This window comes from Dermacentor albipictus, chromosome 5, assembly GCF_038994185.2.
Source record: "Dermacentor albipictus isolate Rhodes 1998 colony chromosome 5, USDA_Dalb.pri_finalv2, whole genome shotgun sequence".
Classification (NCBI taxonomy): Eukaryota; Metazoa; Arthropoda; class Arachnida; order Ixodida; family Ixodidae; genus Dermacentor; species Dermacentor albipictus.
In genome coordinates this window covers 27,717,909-27,744,407 of record NC_091825.1, presented here as the reverse complement: position 1 = coordinate 27,744,407, position 26,499 = coordinate 27,717,909, and the positions used below count along the sequence as shown (strand labels likewise).

The following is a 26,499-nucleotide window of genomic DNA, read 5'->3' as shown; positions in this document are numbered from 1 at the left end:
AATCCTGGTAAAGTAGGAAACACATTTTTGTATTTTCGATTTATTGTCGTAATTGTAACGTATCACAAATTTGACGACACTGCTTTATCGACGGCAAGGACCCCATATTCTTTTGTGGGGTTCTCTAGCGGACTTTTCTAAAGGATGTTGATTTAAATCCTCAAAAGATACAATAATTAATGCCACCTGACGGTGAACGTGTGCCTTTGTAGACGCTGCTACATATGGCATTGCACATTTTCTGACAAACTCGCGTGCTAGATCGGAATGCAGAACCAATTCTATCTTCAGTCACATTAAAGTCAGCTGCGTACATCGCAGAACGATCTTTAGTATAAAATATACTTCCAACCACACTGGTATCCACTGTTGTAACAGTGTATCCGTCTGCCTCCATTTTAGAGAACTGTTTACTGTAGCAACTGTATTGTGAAGTGTTTGTTTTCCGCTTGTAGACGCGGCTAGGCCGGTTTTTGCCGCTATGTAAATGTCTTACGCAAGTACGTGTTATAGTCGTAACACCATGAAGAAAAAAAACAACGGTTGCGCATTGGTTAGCGCGCTCACAGCAGTTGCTGTCGAGTGGGAGATCGACTCTGCACTGTGACCTCTTATTTGTTTTTGCAGTTTGATAAAGGTGGTGTAATTTGTGTGTCGTTTTTCTACTATGGCTTTCTCCCACGGATTTCTGATGACGGCTGCGTAGCACAATGAGCCAAACAGTGCTCCCGCATTAAAAGCCAGAATTTATTGATGAATGAGTGCTTTATTTCAATGGATTGCACAATGGTCTAATACGAAGAACGGGAACATTTTTATTAAACAACAAGCTTCGTCTACTACAATAATTTGGTGGTACTCACGTTCAAGATTAAATGATATCCTTCGGCATCCCAAAATTTTTTACGGAGAGCGAGTACTTCAGTTGACATGGGTGGGAGGTCATCATACAGGGTCTGGAACATCTTGCACTCTCGTTTAACCTGTGAAAAGAAGTATACCATAGAGCGCTACCTAGGCCGTTTTTCCCGCCCCGAGCTGGTTCGATCGTTAAAGTTCAAGGCGTTGGCCAACCTAAGCCCGCATTGTGGATGTCAAACCTGACCCGCGGCCGGTCTAGGCTCTTAAGATTCAGTCCCGGCCACGTTCGGCCCGACCGGATTTGGTTCGACCGGTAAGCCTTTGGGCTAAACGAAGCTAGGTGGAGTTCTCGTTTATTGTGAAAATACTGCAATATGATTAACGGGGGTCGGGTGACATTTAATATAAGTTATTCAAGATGCATCGAGCACATTCTTCTCCAGTCCTTTCTTTCTGGCTACCCTGTAACTGTGAGACAAGTAAACATTTCATTTCATTTCTAGCTGATGACGTATTAAATATTATTCGATTATTCGATATAAAAACGCACCTGCGCATTGGACCGAAAGGAAGATAGGGAGGGATCAGTCTGGCAGCATCACCACTGAGAATGGAACAATTCCTGCTTATTCTTTAAGAAGGAGGGTGCAGAAAAAGTGAAAGATTATTTTCACGGCGTCAGAATACCTGCAAAGCTTGTGGCTAAAAATCACATCAGTTTAACCCCTTGCTCCCGATTTAAAGTCTGATATTAGCGACCGTAGCAGATTTTCTAAATAATTCATAACGAAGGCATGGTTGAACACTTCCGTAAACACCTATAGCCATTGCATATCACCTTTAGTTCCTACATATTCATTAGGATGGAACTTGAGTGAATAACTTTGACTGGAATGTAAAATTATATACGCTGGCTAACTAAAGGACTTCCAGAAATACCATTATGCACGACACTAGAAGTGTTTGTCTTAATAAACTTGATTTCCAATGGTAACGCTCAGGTGCAATCATATTGTCGCACGGAACATGACGTTTTCATTGCTTCATTCGGCTTCATATTGATTTTTACTTTTAAGTCAAGAATTCAGGCAACCGTATTCGGCATTATGAGAAACTTTAAACTCTCTCTCATTCTGGTATCAGCACTGAGGGTGCACAGAGTAGGCAACGTAGCCCCTCGCAAAATTGGGATATGATGTGGTTGTTTGCGCACACAATTTATCAGAAACCGCAGCTGGTGCTATAAAGACATGTAAATGGCTGCGAACATGAAGATTGAGCTGCTTGAAGTGTGAAAATAGCAGTAAAAATGCACTCACAGAACATATATTTTTCTGTGTTTTGTTTTCTTTTTCACATCTCTCTCACAAACGTTGCAAAAGTTTATAGTATCCGCGTAGACCTAAAGAATTTGTCTAAGAACAATAGGCATTTCAAAGTGAAAATTTCAATTTTTGGACTAGCTGTGCGATAAACTACGCAGACTGAAACTCGCTCAAACACATTGAACAAAAATCATGGAAGCCAAGTGCAAGGTAAACTATTATTTAGGAAACAAATTAATTTGCGAATGAATATTCCGGAACGTATTTACTGCTACTCTTTGTCAAGATGCTCAAAAACTATTTCATTCTTATTTTTTCATTGGAATAGCCACGCACAAAGCATTGCAACGTGTCAAATTGATGACCTATGTGGATATTCTACATAATCTTGTGTAGCAACAAAAGGTTGTAAAGGACTCTGCCTTTGAATTTCACTATTGAAAAATGTAACCTGCTGTACTGAAACTCCTTTCATTATTTATTATTCTGGCTGCTATAGAATGAGACTTTGGACAAGTTAAGACAGTCTAGGAAGCTTTTCTTGGCACGAATCTCGCACCATTCAGATAGTTGCCGATCTCTATAACGCCGTGGGGAAGCAAGTATTTTTCTAGCTCTAAGTCATTTCAACCCTTCCCTTTAATGTCCCTTTGAAATTCATCCTTGACCGCCAATCATAACCGCGCTAACGTGCTTACCTTTATCAGCAGGCGGAGCCACTGTCAAAGTCAAAGCAGTGCCTGTATTTCAAAATTGCATCGTCATTCTCTGGCCCGAGCCCACTCACCTCTAGGAATCAGAGGTCTTAATAAGCTAGGAACAATTCCGAACAGAGCTTATTAGTGCTGCGAAGATGAAATAATTCCAGCAGAACTCAGCTGAACATCAGTATCGGTGTTAATGCGATTAGCATTCAAGCAATGCAGCGACCAAATCGTATGGTCGAAGGCACCTTTGGGCAGGCATAACTTCGCGTTGCCCCTTTTCACTGGTAAAAAGGGGCATCGCCAAGTTATGCCTGTCCAATTCTTTAAAGCAAGTCTTGCCGGGAGCTCATGGCCATCAGCTTCTCTGAACAGGCACTTCACCTTAGGTACGCGGGGTACCCCACACTCGTACACGTCCTCGTTAGCGTTGCTGAAGACACGTTGAAGCGTATGTCACCACACAGGACTAAGGCCTCTCAGTCTTCCACGCTTTAAAGAATGTCGCCGCTATTCCATATATCGATGGCATATAGCATCGGCCGAAAAGAATTGGCCAGCGGGCCAATGTAAAAGTGTTTTTTTCCGCTCCCGACCAACTGCAATCTTTGTGCAGATTGACAACTGCGTGTGCCGCCAAAGAACCTGCTGCCAAAACGAGACATCAGTCGAAGTTCGTTGAATGTTCAGAAGGAATAGTTTATAATCTGTCTTTGAACAGTGAATGCATATGTGTTGGTCAGAGTGGACGATGCCTAAGTGACAGGTTGCGGGAGCGTCGCTACGATGTGACAGAAATTAAAGGGGGCTTTGTGGATGCCGAGTGCTGAAATTGTACGCGTAATTAGGCAGACGCCATAAATACAGTCACATGTAAACCGGCGTATAGTGCATGCTCAATCACCAGCAGAAATCGTAGTCAGTCAACTCGAGAGATCATCCAAGCGGAATTGATTGACAGGTGTGGTGATACGTGTGCGCCAAAACCAGCCATCACCTTTTCCAGCAAGTAGCTATCCTTCTTGCGCAGAGACAGGAATTTTCTGCGAGCGGCGCACGGGTGATTTGTCACAGATTCTGCTATATACGTGGTCACTTTCTTTAAATAAAACAAACTTGTAAGTCTACGCTCGTGTGTCTAAGCCTCTTCTTTGTCCCCGTCTAGTGCGCAAAAAGCTGCATTCAGGACCTACCAACATGCCCAAACATTCACCTTAATGGTATGACAACAAACGCATAATAATTACCGTATGTCGATGATGAAATGACGACGAATGACAAGTGAACGATGGTGTAATCACGATTGAATAATGACTCCAAGATTACTATGGAATGGCGTCGATGGAAGTGTGAATGTGGTATGACTCGGATGGCATGACGACAAGTTTTGGTTGAGCGTTGCGTTGAGCGTTGCGTAAGAGCGTTGCGTAAATGACGTGCCTACAACGGCATGGCTATGACTGTATGACCATGATAGAACAGTACACCACGCATAATGGCTAAAGTAAGTACACAGCTCTGGTCAAATGGCATGTTAGGATACATAGCTGGATAGATAGGTAAACACATTGATGGATTCATAGATAAAGGGTATCTTAAGTGTGCAAATACTAATCACATTGAACAACGGGGCATATACTTGGCACGGCTGATCACTGGTAAAGTTTACCGAATGATTTAAGAGCGCTGCTAATATATACTAATCATTGCAGTGTGTCACTTTTGTGTCGTGGCCTGCCTGCCTCGACTTTCCCATAAACAGACGGAGACCCACAATTTGCATAGAGCTGCAGTTTTTACCGCCTTCAGTTGCTCGAGCTGGTACTGCATGCAGGGCCGTATCCGGGCACAACTAAGGCCAGGGATTGACCCGAGCCCGAAGTTCGTAGGCTCAAGTCCGTGCCGGAGCCCAGTATCGCTTACACGAGCTGAGCCCGTGCAGTGCTCTGGATAACAGGTTGCTGATTGATTGATTGATCTGTAGAGTTTATTGGCGCAAGGGCCAGATATGGCCAAAGAGCACCAAGTCGATGATCCGTGCTTCTCAATGATATGTGACTGTTAATAGTGGGGTGTACATGATACACGGCTGTATAGTGGCCTAAAAATATTCGCTATGTAAGGAGGTGCACACCACTGGCGTCTGTGTGCACCTTAGTTGCGGCCGTAGGATCATAGTGGCGCAGTATAGGTGCTGACGTCAGGAGACGGCGAAGGGTGGAGAAGGCTTGGTCACACTCAGAAGACCATGACGAAAGATTGGAGGCGCTGCTTAGAAGTTGGGTCAAAGGCGCAATTATAGAGGCGAAGTTGCGCACAAACCGACGAAAGTAGGAGCATAACCCTAAGAAGCTTCGTAACTGCTTTAGAGTCGTCGGTTTGGGGAAGTCGGTCACGGCACGTAGTTTAGCCGGGTCCGGAAGCACACCGTCTTTTGATACGACGTGACCGAGAATTGTAAGTTCTCGCGAAGCAAAGCGGTACTTCTTGAGATTTAGTTGCAGCTGAGCCGTCTTGAGATACGTCAGGACATGGTTGAGGCGTTTCAGATGGGTTGTGAAATCTGGCGCAAAGACAACAATGTCGTCGAGGTAGCAGAGACATATGTGCCACTTCAAACCCCGCAGAACCAAGTCCATCATGGGCTCGAAGGTGGCAGGCGCATTGCAGAGGCCGAAGGGCATGCCATTGAATTCATATACACCGTCAGGCGTGACGAAGGCTGTCTTTGAACGGTCGGCCTCTGCTAAAGGCACCTCCCAATGCCCGGAACGCAAATCTAACGTTGAAAAAAACTCGGCACCTTGTGGGCAATCAAGGGCATCGTCAATTCTGGGTAACGGGTACACGTCTTTTCGAGTGACCTTGTTTGGGCGCCGGTAATCCACGCAGAAGCGAATTGATCCATCCTTTTTTTTAACGAGAACCACAGGTGATGCCCATGGACTTTGTGAAGGGCGAATAACGGCGCGTTTAGGCATGTCAACCTGGTCGGTAATAACTTGACGTTCCGCGGTGGAGACACGGTAAGGGCGTAGTCGCAATGGTGAGTTGGAGCCGGTGTCGATGTAGTGAACAATAGTAGAAGTTCGGCCAAGGGCACGTTGGGCAACATCGAAAGAGTCGCGGAACTTGTAGAGCAGCTGGAGAAGAGCAGAGTGTTCAAATGGTGACAGTGCGTCTGCGATCGACGAATCGAATAGGATGGCAGCTGGTACATCAGAAGGATTAAGAGTACTGACGACGTCGAAGTCGCGTGGAGCTGAATCTTGCTGCACGGAAAACATTTGGCCGATATCAATGGGTTGCACGCATCCAAGGAATTCACCTTTAAGCAGTTTGATGGGATACGGAAGAGGATTTGTGAGGCAGAGAGCGCTTGTTCCATTTGAAATAGAGAGGGTCGAATAAGGCAGAAGACGTGGTTTCCGATTTAGAAGGAGGCGTGATGGTTCAAAGAATGCAGCTTCATCACATATGCTGTTGCAGAACACGGGGAGCAAAACAGCTGCTACCGGCGGAATTTGTGTGTCTTCTGCTACGACTAGTTTGTGTGCGGCTTGATGAACCGGGTTGTAGGACTGGTCACACAACGGGAAGAGCTCAAGTTCCGATCTGGCACAATCAATAACGGCGTGATTATGCGATAGAAAGTCCCAGCCAAGTATGATGTCATGCGAGCAGGATGAAAGGACGATAAACTCAAAAGTGTAGTGCTCTTTAGCGATAATAAGTCGAGCAGTGCAGGCAGCTATAGGCTGAACAGGGTCTCCATTCACTATACGTAAGGGCATCATCTCAAGAGGCATGGTCACCTTCCGAAGCTTGCGGCAAAATGTGGCATCTATAACAGAAGCGGCAGCACCGGTATCGACAAGAGCATATGCACGGGTGCCTTCTACAAAAACTTCGACAATATTCAACGGCAAAGTTCGAGGACTTAAGCATTTAGAAAGTGCAGTTCTTGCCTCACGAACTGCAGGGGCTAGTTTCCCTCATTTCCACGGGCTGGTCGACGACGCATGGGCGCCAAGAATCGGCGATGGGGTGAAGGTGAGCCAGGAGACGTGGGTTGCGGATAGTCACGTGAAGACGCGCTTGTTTGCGGACCCGGATTCTCATAACGAGAGCGAGGACGATCCATGTAGTTCTGCGAATGGGCGTCTGAGTATCCTGGCGCGCGACGGTGGCTGAATCGGGCGATATGACCAGGGCCGCCGCATGCAAAACAGATCGGCCGGTTGTCGCGTGTTCGCCAGGGATTCGCAGCGATAGGAGCAGCCCATGTCACGGACGGCTGAATCGGGGCTGCAGCATACGACACACCATGGGATGGTGAGGGCTGTTGAAGCTGCTGCCGCTTTACTACGTCAGCATAACTAAGAGGCACAGTGACAGGTTGCTGCTGAATGGGCACCGGCATGGCCTCGGAAATCTGTTGTTGGATGACGTGTCGAAGCACGGGAGCCGACGGGATAGGCCGCTGCAGTTGCCGCTGCTGTGGGAGCTCCTGACGCTGAGCAAACGACAGAAGAGACAACTGTCGGGCCACCTCCTCACGCACAATTTTTTTTCATTTGTGCGAGAAGGTGTGACTGGTCAGGCACGATGTCCAGTGCAGCGAGTGGTTGACTGTAGGTGTGAGATAAACGCCGGGTGAGAGCCCGCTGCCTTCTCAATTCGTCATAGCTGTGGCACAGAGTTACCACTTCAGACACTGTGCCAGGAGACTTCGCAAGAAGCATTTGAAACATATCGTCGTCGACACCCTTCATAATATGCCGTATTTTGGTACTTTCGCTCATTGAAGCATCAGCGCGACTGCAGAGATCAATTATGTCCTCAATATAGGCGGTAAAAGCTTCGTTTGGTTCCTGTGCCCGTGTGCGCAGCCGTTGCTCGGCGCGTAACTTCCGCACGGCAGGGCGACAGAAAACGGCAGATATTGCCTCTTTAAAAGCGGACCAGTTCTCAAATTCTGATTCGTGGTTCGTATACCAAAGCTTCGCCATGCCAGCTAGATAAAAGTTCGCGGTACTCAGCTTAGCAGCGTCATCACACTTGTTGGGTCCACTAACATTTTCGTAGGCCGACAGCAAGTCCTCGACGTCCTGGTCTTCCGTATCCGAAAATACCGGGGCGTCTCGCTGGCGAACCGGGCCGGGGCAAACAGCGGCCGGGAGAGATAGCGGCCATTGGGCAGCGTCAGCTTGCATGGTCGAGTGCAACGTACGGGATCGGAGTTCCAGGGTGTTGGCGATGTGCGTACCCAGCATGATCCACCAAATGTAAGGAGGTTTATTGGACGAGTCCAAGAAACAGGCGGTAGCTCAGAACAGTAGGTCGGGAGAACAAGATGGTGCTGTTCGAGCACCGATCTCGTGCCCTCCGCTCTTGATGATGATCGAGATGTCATTTCTTCCTTTCGTCATTACAGCTAAAATGTGCGGAATATACATATGGCGCAATGTCGCTGTAAAAGGGCCTAAAATTTATTCGCTCTGAAGTGAGTAAAATACAAGTATAAAAATGACAGTGATTGATCGTTTCTGTGAGAGACAATAGATGTTTCTCGGGATGAGGAATGATAAGTAAAAGACGTAGTGTTTCTAGCACTAGTGCCTCAGCAGGGTCTTGAAGGCAAGGGCTGGGAGGCACGTGCTTTAATAAGTGTTTTCATTGCAGCTACGACTTCCAGGTGGAGGCCGTGCTACAAGTAGCGTGGCCAAATGACATTTAGGGTGTCAGTTTCAAATAAAAAGTTTATACTGATTGAAAAGTAAAAAGGGGATCATTGCTGAGAAAAAACGATGCGTGTAACGGTATATGTTCGAGATAAGCGGAGGGAAAGTACTTTTTTCTTTCTGCCTCTATTTCAGCGCATTGGATAAGGACATGGATAACTGTAGGCCTCTTGCCACATTTGGTACATGTCGGAGGTTCACTTCCTGTCAAAAGGTAGGAGTGAGTGCCGTAAGTATGTCCTATCCTTAATCTGCAAAGAAGCACTTCCTTATGCCTTGCTGTTCTTTCAGATATTCAGTTGCCTAATTTGGGTTTGATAACGTGTAGCTTATTGCCTTCTGCTTTATCTCATTGATCCTGCCAGTACTTCCTCAGTTTATGGCGTGAGAAGGGCTTAAGTTCTGTTGCTGGTAGGGGCTTATTTACATTCGTTTCATTAAAGGCGACTGACGTTACGCTTTCGTCAGCAGCTACATTACCTTTTATGCCCCTATGGCCAGGTACCCAACATAGGACACTATTTTGGTTTTATATTAAGGCTAAACATAGTTGTGTGTATAGTTCATTAAGAACAGGGTTCGTATGTTTCCGAAAACTCATTACCGCCCTTATTACGCTTAGTGAGTCTGTGAAGATGATGGTCTTATTGAGATTTCTTTGTCTGATGTGTTTTACTGCTGAGAGTATCGCGTACGCTTCAGCCGTGAAAATACTTGTGTTAGGATTTAGAGTACCGGAGGTGGAAAAAAATGGTCCAAGCGCTGCATACGCAACACCAGCAGATGATTTGGAAGCATCTGTATAAAACTCGGTGCAGCAGTACTTCGCTTGGAGTTCGAGGAAGTGTGATCGTGTGTGTGCCTCAGGCGCATGTTTTTATTTCGACAAAAGAGATATCGCAATGCATGGTCTGCCATTCTCAAGGCGTTGGTAGGCGAGTGGCAGGCATTCGAATATTTTCTGGGATATGGATATCGGTTTCTTCTGCCATTGCTTCCAAGCGCAGGCTCAAAGGAGTTCTAATAAGTGGGCGGTTACCGCAAAGTGTGGCAGCGGACAGGTCGCTAACGATGGAATGGCTTGGATGTTCGGTGTCAGATTTTGCCTTAGTGTAGTATGAAAAACTTAAGACTATTCTTCGTAGGTGTAAGGAACATTCGTTGGAGTCAACGTAGAGATTTTCAACAAGGCTCGTTCTAAAGGCGCCTGTTGCCAGTCGTATACTGAGGTTGTGAACTGGGTCTAGAATCGTAAGCGCGCTCTCAGTTGCGGAGTGGTTTACCACGGCTCCGTAGTCGAGGCGTGATTCTACGAGACTCTCATATAAGGTAAGCAGACACTTCCTGTCACTGCCCCAAGTTGTTCGAGAAAGCAGCTTCAGGAGGCTCATGGTCTTCAGGCACTTTTAAGTGCCTAAAGACCATGAAGATATTTTAAGTGGTGAATGAAATTGAGTTTTGTGTCCAGGATAACACCTAAGAATTTGTGTTCAAGGCTGACAGTTAGTCTTTCTTCCTTAAGGTTAATATCTGGTTCTGGAAGTACACCTCTCTTGTTTGAGAACAAGACACATGTGCTTTTTTGGGGGTTCAATCTAAAACCATTCTCATCCGCCCACTTTGAGAATCTATTCAAGCCAAGCTGTAGCTGCCTCTCGCAAATGCTCAGGTTTCACTACCTGAACCCTATCTGTAGATCGTCCACATAGACGGAGTAGAAGAGTGTGCAAGGTAATACAGTGTGGAGGGAGTTCATTTTAACAATAAATAGCATACAGCTCAGTACTCCACCCTGCGGTACACCTGTCTCCTGTATGAATGGTCGAGACTGCACGTTGCCAACTCTAACACGAAATGTCCTGTCAGAGAGATCACTTTCAATAATTATCCGCAGAGTGCCGCAAATACCCATTGCAGAAAGATCCCGAAGGATCCCGAAGCGCCACGTAGTATCATACGCCTTCTCCATGTCAAGAAACACTGATAATACAAGCTGTTTGTGGACAAAGGCATCCCTGATGTACATTTCCATGCGCACAAGCTGATCTGTCGTCGATCTGCCTTCTCTGAAACCACACTGATATGGGTCTAATTTCTTGTTTATTTCTAGATAGTGGACCAAGCGACTGTTTACCATTTTCTCAAGAACTTTGCATAAGCAGCTCGTCAATGCTATAGTCCTATAACTATTTGCCAAAGAAGGGTCCTTACTCTGTTTCAAAATAGGAATTATGATGGCCTCTTTCCAAGCAGAGGGAATGTGGCCGGACGACCATATAGAATTGTAAAGACAAAGAAGTTTTTTTTGTGTTTCAGGCGGCAGGTGTTTTAGCATTTCATATAGGATGCGGTCAGAACCCGGGGGAAGATTTGTTGCAGCTGTTTAGGGCTGCCTGAAGCTCTGCCATGCAAAAAGGTCTATTGTATGCCTCGTATTTTGTGCTTTTCTGGTCTAGTGGTTTTCCTTCTATTTGGCTTTTGTACCTTTGGAATCTTTCAGAGTAGTGCGACGAGCTGGATATCTGTTCGAAATGTGCGCCAAGAAAGTTCGCCTGATCTTCCATGCTGTCGCCTTGAGTATTCACTAAAGGCAGAGAGTAAGACTGTCGAGCCTTTATTCTATTAGCTCTATTCCAAACCTTTGCTTCGTCAGTGCAAGAGTTAATGCCTGATATATACTTTCTCTAACTCTCTCTTCTAGCTTGTCGCCATGTTGTCCGACCCTGGGATTTGACCTGCTTGCATTTGACAAGATTTTCTGCTATCGGAAAATCCCGAAGTAAACCCCATGCCTTGGTTTGCTTCTTTCGCGCTATTCGACATTCATCGTTCCACAACGGAAGACGGCGTTTTGTGGACAATCCACTTGTTACAGGGATATATTTGGATGAGGTGTCAAGGAGAAAAAACCATAAAATATTCAACCGCAGCGTCTATGCTTAGAGCACACACGTCGTCCCAGGATAAAGATGCAAGATTTTTGAACTTTTCTCAGTCAGCTGAGTCAGTTCTCTAGCGAGGTAATTGTGGAAGGCATTCATTACACATTGGTGTGCTTAGAACTACAGGGAAATGGTCACTTCCGTATGGGTTTTTAATAACTTTCCAATTAAAGTAAGGTAGAAGAGTAGTGGATGCAATGCTGAGATCTATTGAGGAGCGCGTTTTGTTTGCCAGATTGTGATACGTGGGCTCCTTCCCATTCAAAAGACATGCACCTGAAGAAAAAAGGGACTGTTCAGTCAGGCGACCTCTCGCGTCGCATCGCGAGTCACCCGATAGGTTGCGGTGCGCATTTAAATCTCCAAGCACAAGATATGGTTCAGGTAACTGATCTATTAGTGCTTGTAATTCTTGATTGTGGAGCTGAAAATGCGGCGGTATATATAGGGAGCAGATGGTTATCAGTTTATTTAAAAGTACAGCTCGAATGGCCACTGCCTCAAGGGGTGTTTGTAGCTGTAAGTGTTGACAGGCTATAGATTGGTCAGCTATGATGGCTACGCCGCCTGATGATGTGAGGGCATCATCGCGATCTTTCCGAAAAATAACATAGTAACGATGGAAGTGTATATGTTTAGATTTCAAATGAGTCTCTTGGGCACACAGCACTTTTGGAGTTAGTTCATTAAGAATTTCTTGGACATCATCGAGTTTGCAAAGCAGGCCTCTGATATTCCAGTGAATAATTAGTGTAACCATGTTAAAATAAATGTTGTGCTATGTGTCAAAGAGAATGTACATCGTTTAGCTTACAGTGCCCTTTTGGGGTCCTGTAATTGTAATTTTGTTATTCCTGGAGTGGTCCAGAAGATCGCGCTGCTCCTTAGACGTCAACTGCGCCTTCTGACTCGGTGTTGTGTCCATGGCCTCTTGAGAGGTACTGGACACGTGCTCTTGCGAGCGGTGTGTTTTCCGTGGAGGTCTTGTCACGGAAGACAAGGCCTTGGAGCCCACCGGGCTCGTGGTTGATGGGCTTGTGTTGACCTCTGAGCTGTGCTGACTGGTGCCAGCACTAGCAGAGGCCTCCACTGGTATCAAATTCGGGAAAGGTGGGGCAGCCTTCGTGGCTCCCACCGTCCGGGCGGGTGGCGTTGCCACACGCTCGCTATGCGTGGCGCCGGCGTCCGCCAAGTGCCGTTGTGGTACTGCCCCCAGACGTACCACTTCGGCGAAAGATGTGCTCTGTGCAAATGCTGGTGAGATGCGTTGTCTTGCTTCTCTGAAATTTATGTTTTCTTTTACTTGTATCGTAATTATTTCTGTTTCGTTTTTCCAGACTGCGCATGATCGAGGATATGCAGGGTGGCCACCGTTACAATTGCTACAACGGGGCTCAGCCTTACAGTCATCTGCAAAGTGGTCATTGATGCCGCATTTCGCACATGTTAGCCGCCCTCGGCAGCTCTGGGAAGCGTGGCCAAACCTCTGGCATTTAAAACAGCGTCGCGGGTTGGGGATGTACGGTCCTACTCTGATTTTGACATATCCAGTTTCTAATGGCTCTGGCAACGTGCTAGAGCCAAAAGTAACTCTCAGGTGTTTAGTTGGCAGCTCCTTGTTGTCCCGCCTGATCTTTATTCATTGTACGTTTATTACATTTTCACCCTTCCATCCTTCCAGGAGTTTTTCTTCGGTCAAATCCATCAAGTCAATGTCAGAAATTACTCCTTTGGCCGTATTCATGGTTCGGTGTGCTGTTCTACAAAGTTCTACAAGGTTCATTAGCTTGTCTTGTTGCGCTTTGTCTTTCAATTCGAGTAACAAGTCGCCACTGGCCGGCTTGGTGATTTTATAACCGCCTCCAATATCGAAGTATCTCACAGCGTCTCTGTGAGATACTTCGCCACAATGAATGGTGAGATCATTTTTGCCTTCTCATCAGGTTTATTCCTTTGTACAACGGGAAATTTCAGGAAAGTCTCAGTGGCTTTGAAAGAATACTGAAATGGAGCATCGGTGCGCCTCCTTTTAGAGGGACGATCGGTTGAGAAAGGGTTGGAAGTTCCCATGAAATATGTTGAGTATTCAGCGACGATGCCAGTCACGCACCACCGAGCCCAACAAGGGGACAAGGCAAGATATGTGGTGAAACAAGCCCTACCATGCCAACTGTACGTCGTCGCTATAACCACATATGTTATAACCAAGGTAGGTCATACCACACCAGGTTATCCCTCGCCGCCGGGAATGTTGGAAGTTATCAGAAGAAAAAGAAGACAGGAAAGACTAAAAGTGAGAGGGAAAGACGAAAATGTGCGAAGAGAGAGACAGGAAAAGGCGACTGCCGATTTCCCCCAGGTGGGTCTGCCTGGAGGTGGCGTCTATGTGAAGCAGAGGCCAAAGAGGTGTGTTGCCTCCGCCGGGGGGCCTTAAAGGTCCAGACACCCAGCATTGGCTCAACCACCAGGATCCCCTTTTCCCCAGACATGGCTAAGCTGCGCACGGCTACACGCGGGAGGGTTCAACCCTCCTGTGCTCGGGTACGTGGTGTCGAAACACACCAAACGTCTGCTGACGCAGACGCCCCTGCGGGGTATAACAGGTTGTTGTGCACATGATCACTTACGCTTCCGCGAACCTGAAAGCTAGAAGCGATACGCATGGTAGAGTATGTCAAGAATGTAGCCCTGTGTTCACAACGGCTACAATTTGGTAGGGGTGCCTGAATGCCGTCCCAAGTAGATTAGATGGCATCCAAGCCGCACACCTGTGCTGTTATCCCCTATGTTTGTGCACGTGCTTTTTGCGTGATTCAAACATTGTGCCTTTAATTTCTTCCCTCAAGAAAGCGAGTAATGTCTCGGAGTCAGTATATAGTGCAGCAAGCTTTACCATCTTTTGTGATATGTAAAACTCGGATTGTTGTATGGCAGCTGAAGAAGCGAGGCTCTGCTCATAGCTCTAAAGGCAGCTGGTTTTTGTCATATTCCACGCTAGCCTAGCTGATAATAATTTTCAAAGGTAGAAGCAGGTATTGTTAAAAAAATGGGGGAGCGTAGAACGTTTGGAAGTAATTGGAGGCATTAGAGAGTTTTAGAATAGGGGCCCCAAACGTTTCGGGGCCCCAAAGAAATAGCGTCGAAGCCACTGCGCATGCGCACGACGCTAACTGCGTTTGGGTTTTCCGTTGGGAACGCTATTTCACCGATTTAACGGGAGCCCAAATAGCGGCCCCAAAATCTTTGCGTCGGCAGACATGGCGGCAGCCATCGAAGCGACGGCTCTAACCTAGCACAAAACTGGGTTCGATTCGCGGTAACGCGCCAAGTTCGCAAGCTAGCAGAAGTGACTGCGGTTATCGCTTTCTCTCAACTAGCGTGTGTTACGAAGATTGACTCATTAGACGCCGCTGATTTTGAATTCGATTGTGGATTTTACAGCTCGTAGGCGTAACACGGCTAAGCTTGACTGGTGAAGGCTAGTAAAGTTGGTTTGCTCAAAACCAAGCGCAACTAGTTATTTGCTGCTTACAGAATAACCTCTAAATTGCAATTAAACGCGAATACACGCAAGTCAGAATTATTATTCCTATATAAAATGATATAGTTTATTTAATTATTTCTAATAGCTTATCTTTGACGCCATGTAGTGGCGCTGTCAGTGCAAGACGCCATCCGCAAACGTAAAACCCTATTCTAAAACTCTTCACTCTTATGTGCCCCAACGCTAACACCCGCAAAGCTGTTTGGGGCCCCTAACTATTGGGACCCCTATTCTAAAGCTCTCTATTAATACGATTTGCAATCTTTCATGTGAGGGCTGTGTAATTGGTGACGATTTGTTTTATATGTCAGGGAGATTATTATAGTTCTTCGTCTCGGCGTTGCGGCGATTGTGCTTGGTCGCGCACATTTGTTCCAAGCGAGCGGCGTGATGCTCCGCTGCCGAGCGGCAATCGTGCTTGCTTTCTTCGAACTGAATGACTTTCAATATACCCGCCGGTTTATATTAGACGCATACACGAGCCTTCAGTCCAGACGTCCAGCGCTCCAGGGTTTAATTGCTGTTTAGTGGTTCCCATAGAACACTGATCTTGTTGTTATAAAGCACAAACAAATAACGCATGTACCATTAATATCTTGAAAAAGAAATCACTTCACTTATGTATTCCACACGCGATCAGAAAAAAAGGACGCTGAAGATATAGAGTATGGTCTTTGTAATCGTGCCTGGGACAAAGCAATGGCGCCTTTGCAAATTCCGTAACATTTTTATAGAAAAGCTTAGCTAATAAAGGTTCTTTTTCTTACGCAAATAAATTATCAGGTGGCCACCATTAAATAGCTTCAAAGAAAACAATTCTCGTCTTTAAAAAGTCAGCTGTGCAGTTCGCCTGTGTGAGGATGATGAAGGTAGAGAAGAATATTAGAGCAAAAAACATTATACGCACCGGTTATTTTCTGGTATGATATCTGAACCTTCGGATGTAGGCTGTGTGCACCAGCCACTTGTACTTCCTGTCTTTTGGAGTGCAGATGCTTCAAAGAAAGAATCTAGAAGAACCAAAGAGAACACACAAGGCGTAAATACCGCAGAAAATATACATGTGCGCACATTGTTGACAATTACAATCTTTTTATCAAGAATGTGCCTCCTTCGAATGCTTGACGACAAACAATTCTCTGCGAACGAAAAACGAATATGTTGTTTTCTTCTTGCAAGGAGATATCCTATTCCCGAACGAAGTAAATGAAGAGAAGCAGAGAAGTAAATGCAGAGAAGAAAAATTTAAAGTTCAATTGAAAACACCGTACACTGCTTTATTCTACGGTGAGCGAAGAAAATGAGTCTCAACTTCGAGCGCATTTTTTAGAAAAATCCTTAATACTAAAGAATCTTTAACCTTGCATATTTAGTTGTGAACGTGACAACCAGATGCTGCCACATGGGGATATAGCTGCATACAGAGGGTTCGTTTGTTCCAGGAATGACTCCCATATAAACATGCCCTATCATGCGGCGTTCAATAAAACACACATGAATATACATACAGCGCTATAGTAACCACGGTCTTCAAATAATAACTAAACTGGTAATACTTATACAACAACTACGAAAATATCCCAGTTTCGCATGAAAGGTGAATCTTCGATAGCGATAGCAATGTGAAATGCAATTACACGAAGCGGGGTTGGTAGTTTTATCGAACGTGTTATTTGTAGTAAGAATTCTCTTATTGATTATGTCAACAAGTATTAAGGTACGCGTACACGCACAAAAATGAACGGATCTCACTCGATGACAACAAGCACTCGTCACTGTGACAACGCTGGCGTGATGAAGAGCTGCTACAGCGGCGAGTGAATTGCATGTTACCTCTCTCACCAATGCGAACTAGGCGTGCACGACAACATTGCTCCCGAATCCATTAGTGCATAGGGCACTTGGCGGCCTTGGCAGCCTTGGCGGCCATGACTGAAGGAGATGCGTGTTAACGTGACCCCTTCGTCCCCATTCCTAGCAAGCGTTCACCTACCGGATCTCCAGATAGCGCACGCGATTACACGTCGCCGCATCAAGACGCCATCCCTCTGTGCTCACAATCGGACGTTCTTCCTCGCACCGACAGCATAGGCGCGCAAGCGAGTACTTATCGCACTTGCACTTTGCACGGAACATCGCGGCCACGTCAACACCAAGGGCACAAATTCACCTGCAGCAGCCATGCAATCGCTATCTGACAGAATTATCTGAGGAAATGGTTATCACTATCAAAGTAGAAGCAGCATACAAATTTGTTTTGTTTTATTTATTCGACGATATTGAAAATTAAATATTGAAAGAGTTCCCGCAGCTCAAGGTTGATTTAGAACTTGTAATCGGTACATAAACTGCTGCAGGAGGAACTGCAGATCACTTAGCAGTGTAATAGCAGAAAATCGTACAGTACCAAGTTCATTCCATCTACCTTCTTTAAAGATAACATCACTTCAACTCAATAGTTTTGTGAATAAACACGCAAAATAAATGTGAAACCGAAAGGAAGGAGAACGAAAATAAGATCAGCACAGGGTGAAATTCATTTTAATAGCACAAAGGAAAAGGTGTATTTAGAATGCAGCACTTCTAAAGAACAAAACGAATTATAGAATGATAAGAGGACTGAAATAACCCATGCAAATAATGTGATGACGGAGCACATACAACAATATTACTGCAAAATCTGACGAAACATAACATACATTAGATGAAATTAGTGGGATATGTGCCACCGCAAGTAATTCATAAGGGGCCCTGACACATATTTATAAGCATAGAATGACATCACCTGAAAAATACTATGCTTCACATATATCCCACCACTGAAGGTTTTTGAATGCGTCAAGCGCAAGGGAAAGTATCGTACATATGAGAGGCTTTCTCTCTCGTTTCCTTACAGCCAGCGTGCTCGAAGCTGCGCAGGGTAGGCGGCGAGGGAGCAATGCGAATTCGACGCCGTTCAAAAGTTGAATGCCTAGGCTGCGAGAGGGCTAGTGGTAGCAATTTGTGGCAGCCATTGGATCTAAGCTACGCTTTTCACCTCGGAGTCCACTAACAGTAGACGAAGCAGCGTGCAACTAGCGTGTGTAGACCAGCAGTTGAATAATGAAAAGCTTTTTTTTTCTTTTGAAAGCCCACACGTGTATATTTTAGATTTCGTTAACACAATTGGGCAATAATTGTGTTACAGTGAATGGTCGTATGATCACGAAATTAGTCCAGCTGCTTTGATTACTCTGCATGACGACATTGTAGAATCAAGAGCAAGTTTTTCTATTAACAGCATTATCTTTCGAGGGAAGCGGTAGCGGCCATTGCCGGTTTACTGACTTACTGACTTGATACACCTTGCGCATCAATGGAAGCTGGTTCTTGTTTGCAGAGTGGCCACCCAACAACTGACTCCACCGGTGCAGGAGTTGTGGTGGTCGCTGCTTGCCAAGTTCCTTGGAGAGTTTCTGTTGTAGTATGAATTTTTGCGATGGCTCGAGGCGCTACAGAACCTTGCGCGTCAGATCGTCGTATGCTATGGCCGAAGGCGCATATGCTAGCAAGTCCTCTATGGTATCGACGATATCGGAGGGTAGCGGGGTAACGACGTACAGGCACCTTGCTGTTTGAGACGTGATGCTCCGGAGTTGCAAACGGCCCTCTACATCCATATACCATATTAGAGGATTCTCGTGCAAAAAGCCGGGAAGCTGAAGCTCTGCAACGATGACAACAGAAGACGTAATTGTGGCATCCTCTCTGTCTTCAGGTGTAGGAGCAGCGTTATCCATGGCAGTGTTCGAAACAGAAAACGTAAATGTCCTTGGGCATCACTTGTTAGGAGCTCTGTTTACTGGAGGGGAGTATTATACGTGTTGAGAGGTTGAGAATGCAAAGTCGACTGGCGTTAGTCCACAGTAAAATAGGTTTCCCGAGTGCCAGTGCTGGCACCACTGTCGGGCAGCTACTTGACTTGCAAGAAAGAGCAAAGGGCAATGACACCCATGTGGAGGCTAGGCGAGGTAAAAGAATTTTCCAGAAGCGGGGACAACCTATAGTGACGGAGAGTCTCTACAGAGTCCCCTTAAGCTGTTCTCCATGCACGCTTTCGCATTTAAGAGAGCATCGCGAGTCCCATGGGACATTTGGAACATCATGAAGAGCGCTCAATTTGCATCGTTGCTCTTGACGCATCGCACAGAGTGGATGTTCATAATGCCAGGTGCGTCTTGGTGCGGTGCCTGGTGGGAGCGATTAATCCCATCAGTCATCTTTACGCACAGTGCTAGAAAAGAACAAGCTCAACAGTGAACAATCTGATGCTGTGCTGCTAAGAGTTGAAGCGGTTGTAAAGACCCCTAAGCTCTACGTAACCCGACGCTATAGAGCCTTCTTCACTATGTCATGGTCATTTTATGGTCGGACGTTGGTTCTTTGCCTCTCCAGAGCAAACCAACAGTGACTACGAAGGTGAAAGTGCTCTGTCTATTGAACGTGACCTTAGCAAGAAATTGCGATACCGTCACAAGCTCGTTGACCACCTGTGGATCCAATGGAAGAAATAGTGACTCCCCGAACTGCGGGCACTTCGCCTCTACCCAACGCATCCTAGTCGCACTCTACAAGTAGTTGATGTCATCCTCATCGAGGACCCTCACATCTCTAGAAATACTTGGTCACTGGGGGAGTCGTGGACATCTTCTCTGGTCAAGATGAAATAATCCGAACCTGCCTTTGAAAGCTCAAGATAGCAAGATTAGAAAAAGGTCAGTGAAGAAATTGTACAAGCTCAAGTTGGACAATGCTGCTGGTGGGCGGAAGTATGTAGAAAAAGAGCAACAAATGGGGGCAGGCGAGCACTGCAAGAGAAGAAAAAGTTGAAACGAAGAGTAGCTCTCTGCCTGATCTCTTCGCGTCTCGTTAGTATTCTACACCGAGTAAGCTTTCCTAGGTGTTAGTCGCTCAGGTTCCGGATCATAAAATTTCTGCGGTGATCTGGTCCTGGAGCAGTAGTCTGCGCAGCTTGTGCTGCCGCAAAGATATCTGCCTTGGTTATTGAGGTGTCGATCACTGTATTTTGTTGCCCTTGGTTTCGCAGGACGCATGACGGAGTGGTCACCGGCCACACGTACTTCCCTTTGAGCTTAGTAATGCTATCGTCGGCTGGTCGTGTCTGAGCGCTCTGGAGTGTTCTCGCGAGCGGCGTTGTCTTCGGCTGGTTGAAAGAGGGTGCGCGCCCTGCGTTCGGCTGGTTCTTCTCGATTGCGCTCCTCCATCTTGGAGCGCTCTGAGGCGCTCCGAGCCCTGTCGTCGGAGCAGTCATCGAGATTGAACCGTCATCGCAGCGCCGCGTCGCTGCTGTTGGCGACAGCCCACCGTAGCCTTGGCAACCTAGGCCACTGCATGCTGACGTCTCGAAGAACGCTCGTCCCGCCGGCACGTCCGCCGGTTTTCCGGCAGCGCTGGGAGCTTTGGATAGGCGAAACATCGGGCGTTGGCAGTAGTCACGTGGTTTCGCATCGGCAATTTTTTCCTCCGAGAGCGAGTCGCACGTTCGGCTTGCGCGCTTCTCCTCCACCTTTGAGCTCGGGAAACGCCCGATCTACCCGACTCTGCTTCAGGGCATACAGGCGACCAGTCGAAGATACCATAAGAATGCCCTCATCTGTTCCTGTAAATCCTCCGGCATGCTTTTGAAAGATGCGGTTCGAGGCAGTTCCGGTTTTTCCTAGTTCGGTTATGCTTCCAAGTATTGGTCATGTCTTGGAGGTCTGTAACATTTCGCGAAGTGAGTGGCAGAAAGTCGCCCAACTCATTGCCTCTAACTGCTGTTGGATTTGGAGTTTATTTCACGACAGTGTTTCAATCTTTCCATATTCATACATGAGGCAAAGATACAATGTGTGGTGTGGAATGCGGGAAAAAAGCTGCGACATAAACGCAGCTTGACTGGCCCCAAATCCCAGCAATACAAGGCAGAAAAGTGACAGGATTCCTAGTCATGAAAACAAGTAAATAGGCACATAAATACATAATGAAATTGGTACAATAAGGAATGTAATTAAACAAAGCGAAAAATGCAGAAAGATTTGCACTCCTCCAGAAGGCAAAAAAAATAAAAATCGTAAAAATGCAGCATCTCATGCCGCATTCTTTTGCACCAAGAAAACACAACAAGAAATACATCATGTCAGTAAAAAAGATTGGACATATCCTGTCGCGAAAGAAGGCGCAATCGCTCTAACGAAAAATTGAACATCTTTAGTATGTGGGGGAGTGAATGTTTCAGCATCTGGAGACCATAGTTTGTTCGGCATCGAGGAACCTTCCAGTAATCGCTCTGTCTATTAGGTCGAGACGAGGTGCTGTGCTCTAAGCATCCTACGGAGGTAAGATTAATATTTCTTTTGTTCAATGCAGTTTTCAAGGACACTAAGACCTAGTTGTAATGGTCATAAAAATTGGCAAGAAGGTAGGCGTTCCGCTTGCTGCGATTGATATCGGACGAAACACCGAGTTCCAACGGCACACAACACAAGCAAACAATTGTAGTGCAGTTCTAGAAGAGACAAAGGCGGGATGCCTTTTTGAGGAGTGCGCGCGCAGTAGGCTTGAAGTGCTCTGATCAGTACTCTCGGTCAGCGGTGTTCGTAAAATAACATCTGTGCCCAGAATTGCAACGACTTCTTGGTCAACCTACGGCGCGCAAGCGCGAGACCGGTTAGAAGTATTTCCGGGTGCGCGATGGAAAAATCTTATCGCGGCAGACTGATAACGTGCCAAAGATGAAAATTGAAAACAGTGATGACGTAAACAAAATGACCGGTTCTTCCTGATATCGGTGCAGCTAAAGAGGTGGTTTGTGTTATGGGCACAAATATTACGGCGCTGCTGCAAAAGTAAACATCGGTGACTTATTTCATGCTTATTTTATGTTGCCAAGTAAGTCAAGTACCGCGCATGCTCATGACATTACATCTCTGTTGGTTCATGAAATCTTTGCTTTACCAACGCCTCCTATAGCTATATGCCTGGAACGTCGATCTCTTTTCCATAAGGAGCTCTCTGCCGAGTGTTGCGACCATGCGCCGCAGGATGGCGCGCGCCACCGTACCGGTCCCCATGGCAACCACTGCCGCCGCCGCCGAAAGCTCACGACGCGCCATCCACTTGGCTGCCGACGTCGCTCCCGGCTGGCTCCCGGTAGCCACCGTACTCCCGGTAGCCGCGCCACCGGCGTGTTTACAAGGGCTGGCCGCAAGAGGCGCTCGCCACCGTACCAAAAGGAGGAGAGTACAGGCGAGGGAAGGGCAGCGCGTTTGCGGCTCATGTTCCAGCCATAGTATATTATAGGAGGCGTTGGCTTTACCATGTAGAAACAGCATTTTCGCGTATAAATTGTTTGGGAAAATTTATTTTGCTCATTTCTATTTTCTTAGGATGTACCAAGGCTCGTGGTGCTGTAGCTTGTTTTGGTTACAAGTTTTCATTTGTGCAGCCTATTCTGTTCGGGGTTGTAAAATTGGTTCAACAAGGATAGCTGTCGCTGTTTTTGTCGTTGCACTGTTGTTCAAAAGCAAAATTACTTTGGAAATAAACTCGGATTTTACAATGCACGATTTTCTGTAGACCTCTCAGAAACTAAAATGAGCACTTGTAGCATTAGTCCGTCAGTGTTAAGGTATGAAAAGGTCGAGAAATGCGATTCACCTCTAACTTTTATTCATCTTAGTATGCAGTCAGCGCGTGGCAAACAGAGTGAATTCTGTATGTTTATTAGTGATTTCGGTTTTGCTTTTTCTGTAATTATGTTGACAGAAACGTGGTTTTCGGCAAATGATGATATGCATCTAGAAGGTTATAACGGAGTTTTCCTGAACAAATCGCTTAGAAGAGGTGGAGGCGTATGTATGCTTATTAAATAAGGCATAAATTATGAACTGCTTGATGACCTATCTTCATGTACGTCAGATATTGAGGTAATATGCTTGAAGTGCGGAAAGTTTCTTTTCGCTGTGGTGTACCGTCCATCCGACGGCAATTTAAATGGTTTTTTCAGCAGCTAGATGGGATATTCTCTTATGCTGTTATAAATCAGTACAATTTAATTCTACGTGGGGATCTAAGCATTGACATGCTTTCTAATACATCAAGACAAGCGGAATTTTACATACTTCTTAATTCGTATTTCTTGTCAAATGTGGTACTGGAACAAACTCGCATTTCAGCAACTAGCGCCACGTTATTGGACGTTTCTATTACAAATTTACCACGTGAAAGCCTCTTTTCTGGGACAATTTACATTACACTTAGTGATCATTTGCCGATATATGTAGTTATTGATAAGTGCCACATTGAATCAAAGCCAACCTATAAATTTCGGTGCTAGAACATAACTGAAAACTCTCTTTCGCAGTTTCGAGACGAAATCTCCAGAACTAATTGGGAAGCAGTGCTCTCGTGCTCATCAGCAAACGCCGCATATAACTATTCTATGGAGATAATTTCCCGTATTTACAAGCGATATTTTCCCTATAAAGAAATAAAGTCGAAACGTTCACGGAAACCATGGGTCACAAAGAAGCTGTAAAAAATGATTAATGAGAAAAATGGCATGTATCAGCTCTTCTTGAAAAATTGCGATCCAGGCACATTGGATTCGTTTAGGAAGTATAGTAATAATTTAAGTAAACTTATAAAAATAGCGAAGCGCAATTATTATTCTTGCATGTTCGAGCGTGTTGCAGGGGTTAAGGAGATGTGGAGCAAATTAAATTCAATTACCACATTACATAAAACTAATTTTACTGTAGAAGAGATAAGTAAAGGGGATCAAACATACAGGGGCAAAGCATTGGCTGAGAAATTTAATAATCACCTTACTTGATTGGTAGACAGCGTCAGTGACACCACTGCACTACATTACATCTCCGCCCCCAAGTAGTTTCGTCGGTTTATCTTTCCCCAACAGCTGAATATGAGGTTATGTGCGTTTTGAAAAAACTCAAGAAAAGTAAATCGGAAGATATGGACGGTTTAAAGAGCGCTCCAATCTGTTTTGTTATAGATATATTAGTCGTCCCTGTAATATACATTCATAACCTCATTTTAGGCACAGGTATTTTTCCACAACGTATGAAGCATGCAAAAGTTACAGTACTGTTTAAGGGGGAAGACAAAAATGATTTAAAGAACTATAGGCTCATATCGGTTCTACCATTGTTTTCAAAGCCCATAGAAAAACTAATATTTATGAGATTATCGAATTTCTTTACAAAACACTCGGTAATTACGCCGGCTCAGTATGGTTTTAGGTCAGGTCTGTCGACAGAGGTAGCATTGCTACGACAAAAGGAAATTATATTAGGCAATATAGAGGACAGGAAATTTACACTAAGTATATTTGTTCACTTTTCTAAAGCCTCTGACCGGATAAATCACAATACCCTTTTACAAAAATTACCCTATTACTGCATCCGCGGCACTGCACTAAATTTAATTGTCGGTTATTTGAGCAATAGACTACAGTGTGTAAGCATAAACGCAGAACCATCGTCCTTGCAAAAAAGTTGCTCAAGGTGTACCTCAAGGTAGTATATTGGGGCCACTACTTTTCATTACTTATATCAACGACATCATAAACATAAACCAGGCAATCCAATATATCATATATGCGGATGACACTGCCTTCTTTTTTACAGGTGTGGACGTAAATTACATTATTTCAGCAGCAAACGCGACACTAGGTGACTTGTATGCATGGTCGACCGTAAACTCCCTACAAATCAACTGCTTAAAAACCAAAGCTGTGTCCATATCTTACATCTGTGCGTAAGAGTTTGCCCGCTCAGATATTTCGGCAATTGTATGGCGCAGTTTGCTGTTAAGTCGGTGTTTTTTCCATCGCTTTCTTAGCCCCATTCTGCCTTCCCACATATGTAGCAGATTATTGTAGATATTATGTAGGAGATCATACCAGCATTTCCACTGCGAGCGCTATCCACTTAGATTTCGTTTATGAGCATGTAATATGTGCTTGGCCCAGTCTTCAGTGTTCTCACCTAATATAGCCCGGATGGGTACTTGGCGATAGTTTACCCAGTCCGCGATTAGTACGTGCCCACAGGGTCATCGAATTTCTGGAGAGCCTACCGATATGCTGAGGATGTAATGGTCCCTACCTAGATTCTACTTAAGGTTGTTCCAGAAACCTAGTAGACATTACTTGTGAATGCAAAATCAGCAAAGGCGTCTGCGCTGCCGCTGTTAGCTATACATGTCGGGTTCTGGGGAAGAATAGCGAATTGGAGGTGATATGTTTTGACGGTTTGCTCGAGGTCCCGGCTTTTGGGCATGTCTCTTCGGTAACTCCAGCAGGTGGTACAAAATAGCACATACTAAAGCAGCAGACACGCGTGCCAAGGTTATATCAATGCGGAATTCCATGGAGGGCACAACAAATAGCATCAGCAAATAGCAAATAGTGCATCAACTACAAGCTTTGCAAAATGTTCGGCAGCAGATGTACGCAGAATTACGAAGCCTGAAAACATACATCGATGAATGCGTGGCCATTGTAAGGAGCGCAGTTCGTAAGCGAGCGAGCAATAGTCTGGGTGCTGCATCTAGCCGCCGTCCGAATCACATACCAGCTTCGGAAAGCAGAAGCACTATTCAATGTGAGTAGAAGGCGAGCACACCACGCATATCTGTAAATTTGGCAGTGAAACTGCCTCACCTTTCACAAACGGGTGACCACTCTACAGCTATAGATTAACACGGCGCCAGTCAAACGTGATGGCATTTGTTTAAAAGAAATCAGCAGCAAACCAGTCAAATTTATACCCTAGTACACAATGCCCCACTCAGACTACCCTGAGGTCGTGACGACGGTACTCAAGGATATAGCAACCAATATATAATATCTGGCAACTAGCAGCATCAACCACCAAATCCTAACAATACTACCGCAGAAACGTCGCAAAGCAAAAATCATTATCACGAACGTGTATACCTCACCTAAAGAAAGGAGGGTCGATTGTGAGGCACTCATTCCGAAAGTCAAATTTCCCTCCGGTACCCAGGATTGATTGCTGCTTTTCGCGGACCTCAATGCCGCTCCCACCAGCTGGAGTTACCGATCAGACACTCCCAAAGGTCGGAAGCTCCAGCGAGTGGTAGAAGCATACGACCTCCAACTCATCGTTCTCCTCCAACTAGCCTAGTTCAGAGCCTAAAAAATGTACGTTACCTAATGTGGCAGATTCTGCCAGTAAAGCGGCGTCGTTACCTGTAACGTCACACTGCTGTTCCCATATATACCAGCGTTCCACCGGCAAAAAGAGCTGTTCACCGACGACTGGCTTGCTTATATGGCGGCAGTGGTCCCTA

General features: G+C 45.6%; 1 protein-coding gene across 9 annotated transcripts in view; it reads right to left on the bottom strand.

Annotated features, from left to right (window-relative positions):
- LOC139059860 (uncharacterized) overlaps positions 1-26,499 on the bottom strand; it is a 418,798-nt gene that overhangs the window by 331,975 nt on the left and 60,324 nt on the right. For all 9 annotated transcript variants that reach the window (XM_070538324.1, XM_070538325.1, XM_070538330.1 and 6 more), the window contains 2 exons: positions 16,028-16,130; positions 864-983 (listed from right to left, as the gene is read on the bottom strand). In XM_070538324.1, the coding sequence (XP_070394425.1) occupies positions 864-965 (102 nt within the window). In that variant the 5' untranslated portion in view covers positions 966-983; positions 16,028-16,130. The remainder of the gene's footprint in view (positions 1-863; positions 984-16,027; positions 16,131-26,499) is intronic.